General features: G+C 38.7%; 1 protein-coding gene across 1 annotated transcript; it reads right to left on the reverse strand.

The window, feature by feature from the left end:
• Positions 1 to 8,245: 8,245 nt before the first annotated feature.
• HSP70T-2 (heat-shock protein 70T-2) lies at positions 8,246 to 10,421 on the reverse strand. The gene has a single exon (XM_086514863.1). The coding sequence runs from the start codon at positions 10,269 to 10,271 to the stop codon at positions 8,529 to 8,531; it is 1,743 nt and encodes a 580-aa protein (XP_086370989.1). The 5' UTR covers positions 10,272 to 10,421; the 3' UTR covers positions 8,246 to 8,528.
• Positions 10,422 to 10,622: the final 201 nt, after the last annotated feature.

Consider the following 10,622-nt stretch of genomic DNA (forward strand, 5'->3'; position numbering starts at 1 on the left):
AGCATAAACTTCCGAGTGTTTCACTGATGAAGAGACGTGGTGTTTAAATTGGTATAGTTGGTGCTGATATCGTACCACCTGCTAGTATCTGGAATCCTTTAGGAGCTTGGGTTCATAAAGGGAGACAAAGGAGCCTCGGCTTATGTCTGGCTTAGGTGAGTTGGAGGTGTTTTGTCTTTCTCTCAGCAAGGTGAAGTTCTCTTTTTCCATAGTAGGAGCAAATGTGGATGGGTGGACTAGTTGATCCCACACAAGGTTCGACGCTTCTACTTAGTCATTTATGGTATACCTAATTTTAAATCACATAAATTTATGGTCTATTTGTTTCATTCAGATGGGATATTTAGAGATTCTCTTTTATGATTCTCTTATGTCATCTATGCACTCTATATCACCCTCCACGTTTTCTCTCTTGCTCTAATCCTGATGTGGAGTACACATACACTCACTATCCACTTGGTCATTTCTCTTGAGTACGCTTTCACTCGTGCACATTGACGGATAGTAGTAGTCACTAGGTACCTTTGGATGTATTTTGGCTCATGACTTAGACTCTTGTTAGGTCAGGCATAGAGAACCCATCCCCTATGTTATGGCTTTCGCACTCTGATGTATATTGAAATTGTTATATTAATTAAAAAGTGCAAACTGTATAATTCTTGCATAGATCCCTAGGGAGGGGATCTCTTCCTTGGTATCAAATCCAGGTTTATTGGAATAACATAAAGTTAATGTTGGTTGGGTTAGTTATGTATCATGCACACATTCATAAATATTGCTTGAAAAAAAAATGTATTCATGAAAGTTGGTGATTAATATCAATTGGTGATGGTACTTATTTGAGTATCAATAATGATTGAGTTGACTGCTTTGTGTAAATTATGAATGAAACTGGTTGCAATATTTTGATCAAGTTATTAGATAAAGTGTATTAAGGACCTTTGAAAAAAAAAATTGTAGTAGCAATGGCCCCTATAATTGCCCTAGCATTTAAAGGATATGAGATTTTGATGATAGTATAATCAACTTCTGGCATCTCATAACTGGATCTTGTCTTTTAGCTAGGTGTAAATGACTACCCCTTCTTTAGGAAATTACGGTTTAAATTCTTCGTGTTGTCCACCCTTTTGATCTATAGTATAGGAAGCATAGTGCAACATATTATCGACTATTTACCTTTGCATATAGATTATTAAATATAGGACTTTGAATTTGACATGATAAAGTAATCAATCATATCTCCTAGAGGAAATGGAGTGGCTACTATGACAATGTTTGATTCGTACCTCAACTGCCTATCATGTCTCCTAGAGGAAATGGAGTGGCCACTATGCCAATGTTTGATGCGTACCTCAGCCGGCTATCATCGATCATGATAATGATCCCCATGCTTCTAAAATCTAAGCTTAGAAATTCTAGTGATGAGGACAAAGATGTGGACAAACTTTCAAAGATTGGATTGAGCATATGGATTATTATTTTGACTTGGATCATTTATCGGCCAAGAACAAGGCCATCATTGCTAAATCCAAACTTGAAAAGATAGCCAAACATTGGTAGAAAGATTATTGTGATAAGAATAACGTCAATCTTAACACAAGGACTTCGCCTTAAATTAAATCTTAGGTAAAGAAAAATTATCAAAATAAGGTATATCACTCTGACTGCATGAATGAATTTCTTGGTTATACTCAAGGAACCAGAGATTTATAGTCATACTATCAATATTTATTAACACTTGTCAAGTACGCTCCAGCAAAAATGACTCCGAAAGTCAAAGTAGTACGTTTTGTGTCACACATCCTACGGAGAATATACTCTAGAGCCTACGACTTATAAATTTTGCGGATGTTCTTGATGCAAATAATCCCATTGAGCTCGAATTATCGAATGGTTAAAGCAAGTCAGATATTATTCCAAATCATGAATTCAAAAGACCTCGACTAGAGGATGAGGCTAGACCTTCAAGTTCTCAGACTTGAGAAGCCATGTTACGTAGGAAGCAATAAGGGATCACATTTACTTCAATTATTTTGACCTGACTATGTGTCTTAAGATTGTCCATTCAAAAATTCCAAAAATTTATGAATTTGCAAGAAGCATGAGGCTGGAAATACTTACATTGATTCAAACAGAAACTTATAAAATCTACAACGTAGATCTAATGTGGCATAGTCGAACTCATATCAAAACCAGAGAACACCATAGAACCAAGGTAATTTCAAAATTGGGAATCCAATCTTTATAAGAAATGGACCAAAAGTAAATTAACAACCTCAAGGTGGAGCTCAAACCAATAGAACTCAGAATGCTTGAGGTGGAGGAAATCAATCAAATGCTTCTATTAATGCAACAATTGAAGATCAAAAAACAAAAAAAGAGCTTATGGGTGGACTCGCTAACGTCCCAACACTATTTTGTATCCACGTAATCAATATCACTCCAAAATCGGATTTGAATTGACTATCTTATAAAATAATCAATTTAGCTTACATTTATAAAGAGTTTGAGAGTTTTGCAATGACCCACCACTGTGGGCGCCCATGTGTGAATGGGTCAAACTCTTATAAAAAGTCCATTTGGCTTAAAAGTCCTCTTTCTTTGAGGTGTAAGCTAAGAAGTGCTCTTGCTTCATCTCTGTCTCCCTCTCCTTCGTGTGCTCTGGTATGTATGTGTGTGTGTATATGCTAGAGAGAGAGAGAGAGAGAGAGAGAGAGAGAGTGTGTGTGTGTGTGTGTGTGTGTGTAATCGAGCATTGCGGCGGCATTGGCAGTGGCGAGGCGGTTGAGCGTGGCATCAACGGTGGCTCCTTCTTCTTTGCAGCACAAGATCCTTCATGACGGAAGCATTGAGTGGTGAGTGACACACCATTGTTTCTTTGAGCTTTCTAGGAATCTCTAGTTGTGTGCTTGCAGCCTTTCGAGGCTTGCACACATAGTGCACAGGCAAGTTCCCAACCTTCAACTATTTGATATTTATATCAAGGTGAGGACACTTCCAATCTTTCAAGTGTGGGAGGATGTAAATTATCCAATTTTTAAGTCTTCTAAAAATTAAAAAGATAGATTTTTAGTATACATTACTTTAATTTTGTTGAAATTCTTATTGTGCAACGTTGTGGTGTTTTAAGGTGGAAAGAAAATTCGATTTCATATTCTATTAAGTACTTGATTCATTTTTGAAAATTTTTATCTTTTCTTGCTTTTTGTGTTTTTTTATGAAAAACAGAGCCTGTTCCTTAATCTACTAGGTCCAAGGAAGTTAGGTTTACTTTTGTAAAATCCTCCTTTTTGAATAATTTTCGTTCTTTTTTATGCTTTTCAATGAAAAATAGATTTGTTTCCTAATTCAAGTAAATCAAATAAAGCCATGGTTTAATTTTTGAAAGTTTTTTTTTTAGCTTTCGCATTTTTTTGTTTTTTGGTATTCTTGATAAACAATGTGCTTTCTAACATTTTTTACAATCAAAAATATTATTTTTAGTCACCATGTAAGTCCAAAACAGACATACAATGGAGGAAGAGAATTAAGCAAGATTTTTACAAGGATTATTTTTATAAAGACGGCATCGATAATATGTTGGATTAGTATGATAAGTGTCCTGATTATGATGGATTATCACGGTGCGGTCTAATTCACTTGCAGTCACATTATTTGTGCAGATCCCGTCTTGCTGAGTGAATTACTGCAAAAAAAATTGGATGATATGGCAAGAGTTAACTTCTCAAAGCAAGGGATGCTTCTAGCAAAAAGGAGGAATCTTTTCCCAAAAGCATGGATCTATTCCTAGAAAGAGAGGTAATACCATGTTTCTTCTTTGGGATACACTCCGGTCCTACAGAGTTGTATATAAATAACATTAGTGCTCAATTACTGAGGCTAACAAAAACATAGAATATAGTGAAACTCTATGTCAATATTATATGAAGATGGTGCAAGCTTTCCATCACCATCCTCAAAACAATCTCTCTCCTTCGCAAGAAGACGAAGAAGAAGAAGAAGAACCATTTCTCTCTACTCTCTTACTATATTTTCTTCTCTTTTGACGGTGTACGCGCTCTCCATCGACTTCATGGCAGAATCGTCTACATAACTCTCATCACTGCTCTCTTGTGAAAAATCAAGAAGTCTTTTGATCACCAATGATCACACCTTGTTCATGGTAAGAAGCTCTAAACTCCATAGCCATCACCTCTTTCTCTCTCTACTTGCGTTTCCGTTACATGTAGAGAAACTACGCTCTTGATAGATGCTTTTTTGTATATATAGACATGTATGGGCTTATTGGAAGTGTACAAGGTTGATTCTATCTTATCGTGTTTAGCATGCTGACATATATATACAGTGTGCTTATGATCACGTAGATATATAAACAAAGCTCTTGCTTTCACTTCATGTTAAGCCATAGGGTCACTGTTTTGGTCATATCTCCCAAACAGTTGTGAATAAGGCCAAACCCATCGAAGGAAAAATTAGCCACACTCTTTAGAGAGTTTTCTCTTCTATATATCATACGAAAATTTTGCTTGACTGAAGAGTTATGGTCAAAATACAACTTCTTGTCCTCTACACATTTAATATTTTGGACCCCAAGCTCCTTGAAGAGCCATTGTATGGACTTATTGGATAGAAGAACCCAAGAAGTTGATTAGATATGTTGATAAATATATTTAGAACATCATACCACTCCATGAGGATGAGTTACTAATTGTTATTTGTACAGCATTATTTATATATGTAGAGGTACTATCAAATAGGAGTACCATATAGAGTAGTGGGTTTGATGTGAGATTCACATATGTTTTATGGTTTGTCTTGGTGAGTTGATTCCACTTGTATGATGTCCATAAAGTCATGTGTTGATGTATTGTTATCCAACACAAATTGTTTGGACAGTTTTATATTAAAAGGTTGTCTTTTCACGTCATGGTTGTTAGTAAAGTTGTACATAAATAGCATGAGTGCTCAGTTTCACAAACTAACAGAAGCATAGAATACAATGAAACTCTACGTACATATTATATGTAGGTGATGTAAACTTTTTATCACCATTTCTATAAAAATCACTCTCTTGTTTGCAAAAAGAAGAAGAAGAAGAAGAAGATCTTCACTTTTCATGGTGTACACACTCTATCAACTTCGTGGTGAATCCTCTACATAGCTCTCATCACCGCTCTCTTGTGGCAAAGCAAAAGCCTTTTTGATCATCAGTAATCACAATCCTTGTTCAAGATAAGAGTCTCTAAAATCTATAGCCGTCTCCTCTTTCTCTCTCTACTTCTATTTTTGTTGCATGTTGAAAAACTACGCTCTCGGTAGATGCTTTTTTGTACATAAGCATATATGACCTTAGTGTACAAGATTAATTCTTACATGTCTTATCGTGTTTAGCATGTTGGTATATACATAAGGTGTGTTTATGATCACATAGATACATAAAAAGCACTCTTGCTTTTACATCATGTAGGTGGTAAGAATATTGTTTTGGCCATATCTCCCAAACCATCATGAATCAAGCCAAACTCTTCAAATCATAGATTTACCACATTGTTTAGAACGGTTTATCTTCTATATGTTGTGCGAGAATTTCACTTGAGTAAAGAGTTATAGTCAAAATATAGCTTGCTTCCCACTGTACTTTGTCAATATATTGGACCTCAGCTCCTTGGAGGGCCATTGTATATACTTATTGGATGGAGAAACCCACTTTTCACAATCAAGACCTTGATTAAACATGTTGATAAATGTATTTAGATCACCATTACCACTCCAGGAGTGTGAGTTGTCAATCGCATTTTGTACGGATTACCTAAGGGTGCTACAAAGGAGAGGTACCAAAAGCAGTCATGGGTTTGATGTGAGGTTCATATATGTTTTATGATTTGTCTTGGTAAGTTGATTTCACTTGTTTGATGTCGATAAACTCGTGTATTGATGTATGGTTATCCAATCCAAACTTTATGGACAATTTTGAATAAAACGATTTTTTTTCGCATCACGGTTGTTCACATGAGTCTTATATAAGTGAAATAATGTGGTGTGATGATAATTTATCTTGTAAGGCTGAGCTGGTATGAAGTCAAGCACTCTCTTGGATGTCATGTGTACATCAATAAATAGGAAAAAGTTGGTTTACACCCACATGTAAAATAATGGCATATGATTTAGCAAAGTGATGGAAATATTTTGCATTATGATTAAGATTATGTGATACATGAAACCTTGAAGGATAGATGAAGATATCTCACATACATGTGTATTGCTTTTCATCCTTCTAACTCAAAACTAGCTTTATGTGCAAGGAAGTTGATATGCAGTTATAGTACATCGCTTGCATATAATTAGATACGATGATTTAAGATTATGTTTAGTAACCAATCGAATCTTTTCGTTTGCATAAAAATTCGACCTTTAAGGGCCATGTGTGCTGGCTTAGTGGATTGCAACAAATACAACCTAAAAATCCCAAGTGTTATCGAAATGTTGTTAAAAATTTCACATTTGTGTTATGTGGTAAATTGGTTTGTAGGATGAATCTGCATCATCGAGAAAGGTGAAGCACTCATCCATATGATGAAATTTTGGACTATGATTTATGATTGCAGATTGTATTATAAAGTGGTTTTGAAGGATTATGTCAAAAATGTGAAAGGATTGTTTGTGCATATACAAGGTGCTATAATATGATTGGACTTATGTGCTATATTTCTCATGACGTCACCAATATAAGATTAGCCAACCTACATAGTGCACTGGGGGTTGGATGACTTACATCGCTAACACATTGAGAATCTTGTTTTAGCTTGGCCTTAACACCCGATGTTGCACCAAAAAGGCGTAACACTTAAATTGGTAAGGTTAATGTTAATATCTTACCATCTATTGGCATTTAAAATACTTTCAAAGATCAAATCATGGAAGGTGGCGAAGTGGCCTCGGCTTATGTCTAGCTTAAACAAGTTAGAGATGTTTTGGTTCGCTCTCGGCAAAGTGAAGTTCTCTCTATAGAAGCCAGTATGAATGGGTGGATGCTTCTCTACAAGAGGTCTATTTGTTCATTCTAACCAAGACATTGCATCACATTTATGAGATGTTTCTATGCCCTAATCAAGTTGCATGCTCGCACGATTGACAATTAGAGGATGTGTATCCTAAGCATAACACACTATACGACACATAGATCTCAAATAATACAGTTACTTAAGCAAATTCTACAAACTTTCTACATTATGTCTTCGTTCCTCTGTAAGATATTAAAAAGCCCTACATTCTTGAAAGCTTTCACATACTTTTACAAGGATCACTAAATTCAAAAGGTAGTCCATTACTCAAGTCTCAACTTTCAACCACCATCTGATATAGCATTTTCCCTTTAGCTATATCTGTACACCCCCCCAAGCACACACCCACACACAGCCTGCAACTAGCCACACCATTTTGAGAAGTAAACTTAGGCTTAGTTGTAAAAATGATAGTGATTTGAAGTTCCACTAGTACAACTTGTTGATATAGTCCAAGAATCAGTCATCCAATAGTCCAGCAAGGTGCTTAACTGATTGTACGTGGAGGATTTCGGACTTAGAATAGCTCAATAAAGCACACACGTTAAGCACATATGTGTCACATCTGTGTATATGGTTGTTAGATTGATATTTTTCTCTGACACCCACTTGCTTTTGCACCATTAATTATGCAAAGAAAGCTAGATAAACCGTCTTTTGTGACATTCCAAAACTACATGCATGTCTCCCATCTAATCCCCCAACATTCCCCTTCTAACATCCAGAACAAATGCAGTAAAATGTAAACAAGAGGCTTAATCATCACCGCTTCGACTGATTTGATCTCACAGATGCCACCATAGCAACTGCTCAGATAAGTCTTTCTAGAATAGCTGTCAAACCTCAACTGTTGAAATGAGTTTTTTGGGTGTTGCAAATCACCAAGCTCCATTATCAAAGGTCACTCTGGCTTTCCCACATGTTTGATTCCTACTAAAAACCAATTAATTCTACTTTTGGATCATCCAAGTAGAATTTCCTATCAAAAACCTATCAACTCTACTTTTGGAGCATCCATCGCCAATTCTACTTTTGCCCACCATGCATTAACATTTACCTCTACTTTTGCCCATCATGCAATCAAAGGAAAACTACCTGCTGCAGAGCACATCGAAAAACCAGACAAGAAAATGCTTCACACAGACAATGCATCTTCAACACGCCAGCAAATTATAACAGTTGGATCGTTTAAAAAGTCCCAAGGCCACTTGCACTATTGTAATATATGTACTTCTGTGAATATGTCGAGTGACTATCAACTTACATAACAAGCACACCTTGACACCCACAAAATACCCAAGGGTCGTCAGATTGCAGGAGCTTGGGTGTCTACAGATGCACTCAGTCTTCTGTTATTAACAACCTACTTTCATGCGGGGCAGGAGAAACAAAAAAACACATCAAGATCTTTTTACAATCATCCAACATAGCTCTGAAAGTCCAGAATATAGGAGCAATCCGAAGTTATCAAGCAGATGGTCCTGGAGGCTTGGGAAGGGGGAGGACATCAAGCTCCAACAACAAACCATACTTACTTCGAATTGCATCCGTACACCAGCCATGGCCATCATCAATGGTGGGCATCCTCACTTCAACAAGAGGCAAGACTGGCTTCTCTACACCAGGCATGCAAACTCCCACAACAACACGCAGCACATCAGATGCATCAACATCCATGCACAAACTGATCAGAGGTGTACCTTTTGGAGCAGGAGGTATCCCTGTGAGCTTGAAAAATCCCAGCAAATGATTTTCACTCGCCTGCCTTGATTCTCCTTCATACACGATAATGAGGGCTTCTGTTTGCTTATCATAACTGGTTGTGACAACAATATCTCGCCTAGCAGGTATTGCTCCATTCTTCTGCAGCACTGGTAAAAATTCATCCCCACTAACTCTGATGCCCACGCTATGAGGCATAGCTTGGATTGTCAATAAGTCCAACCTGCCAGAAGAATCTGTAAGGCCAGAAGCTATGGCTCCTTCCATGGCAGCCCCTTGAACAGCAGCTTCTAAGGGGTTAAAACCTTTATAGGCTTGCTTCCCACCACATGCCTTCAGTACAAGGGAGCGGATAGCTGGCACATTGCTGACACCACCAACAAGAATCACATCATCCAAGCTGTCCACAATCGTTTGACCTTGCTGAAGGCACTGCATGACCAAAGCTTCACACCTCTTCAAAATGTCTTCATTAATGCGCTCAAACTCCTCCCTGGTGATGCTCCTTGAAATCCTCCTTTCATGAATTTCACATTCCAGCACTGCACTTGCTGATGTAGACAATGCATGCATCACTTTTTCTGCTACAGGCACCACCTGTGCAGACAATTTCGAGAAAGGTGGCCCTGATTTACCTTCAACAGATGAAGCATATTCATTCAGCACATGGTTCACAAGGTTTTGAACCATGGCATCTCCACCTATGCTGTCCCCTGCAACAGCTCTTATCTGAGAAACCCCACCTGCAGTGGCTGCAATAGCCACATCACAAAACCCAGCACCAGCATTAAAGATAAGGACATTCTTCTCAATGCCACTCCCCATGTTGCCATGCAGAGCCTTCTGTTGCTCCTGTGCATAGAGAAGAGCAACCGCAGTTGGTTCTGGCATGAGGCGCAGCACATGGAGACCTGCCATTGCACAAGCTCTCTCCAGTCTAGTCTGCTGAAAACGGCTGAATGATGCAGGCATTGTAAGAACAGCCGAGCGAACAGTATGACCAAGGTGAGCCTCTGCCATGGCCCGGAGCTCCACAAGTACAATAGCAAGCACCTCCTCCGGTGTGGTGGACCTCCAGACACCATCAACAAGGGCCGCAAGAAAAGGGCGAGCACCAATGTCAAGAGTCTGAACGAGGAAAGGGCAATTCTTGCAAGTCTGCACAACTTGATCTGTGTCGGCCCTTCCCAGGAGACATTTTGCACGATAGATGGCGGTTCCTGAGTAAAGCTCCACATCAGAGATGGGGGCGCTTACACCACTGCAAGGGATATCACTCTTAAAGAGAACATGTGATGGCATGCGTCTTAAACTACGAGGGTTTGAAAGCACCTCCACTTTGGAGTCTCGCCATACCGCCACTGAACAGAATCTCGACCCCAGGTCAATACCAACAGCAGTTTGCAAAGGGGAGAGCGAGGACTGCGATTCTTCTACAGGGTTGTTCTCGCCATCAGAAGCGACGGTGTAGCCTGATTGCTCCGCCATAGCCAGAGGACAAAGCCCTGAAGATTGCAGGGAGTTTTTGCTTTCTGAAGGTTGTCTGCAACAGGCAGGGAGCAGGTATGGCGAGCTCGATGTTTCTGCTGAGAAGGTACAAGCAGCTAGAAATGTCTAGAAACAATTGGAAATCGCCAGATTTTGAACAGCTCTTGCTAGTTTACTTCCCCCTCGTTTTCAGTTTTGGCCTCCACACCTCATTTGGCCATGCCCAAATTTAGGCCCCGTCCGGGTGGGCCTAGTGATGCGTCCAATAATTGTCCGTTCAAACTACACCGAAGCAGCAACACTCTTGAGCACCTTCAAGCGCAAGCATATTCATGCTGTGAATCGATGTGC

Source organism: Adiantum capillus-veneris, chromosome 6, assembly GCF_014529385.1.
Source record: "Adiantum capillus-veneris isolate H3 chromosome 6, ASM1452938v2, whole genome shotgun sequence".
NCBI lineage: Eukaryota > Viridiplantae > Streptophyta > Polypodiopsida > Polypodiales > Pteridaceae > Adiantum > Adiantum capillus-veneris.

What these genes read in the sequence shown, in the direction of transcription:
- HSP70T-2 (XM_086514863.1), bottom strand. Translation starts at nt 10,271, where the DNA reads ATGGCGGAGCAATCAGGCTACACCGTCGCTTCTGATGGCGAGAACAAC.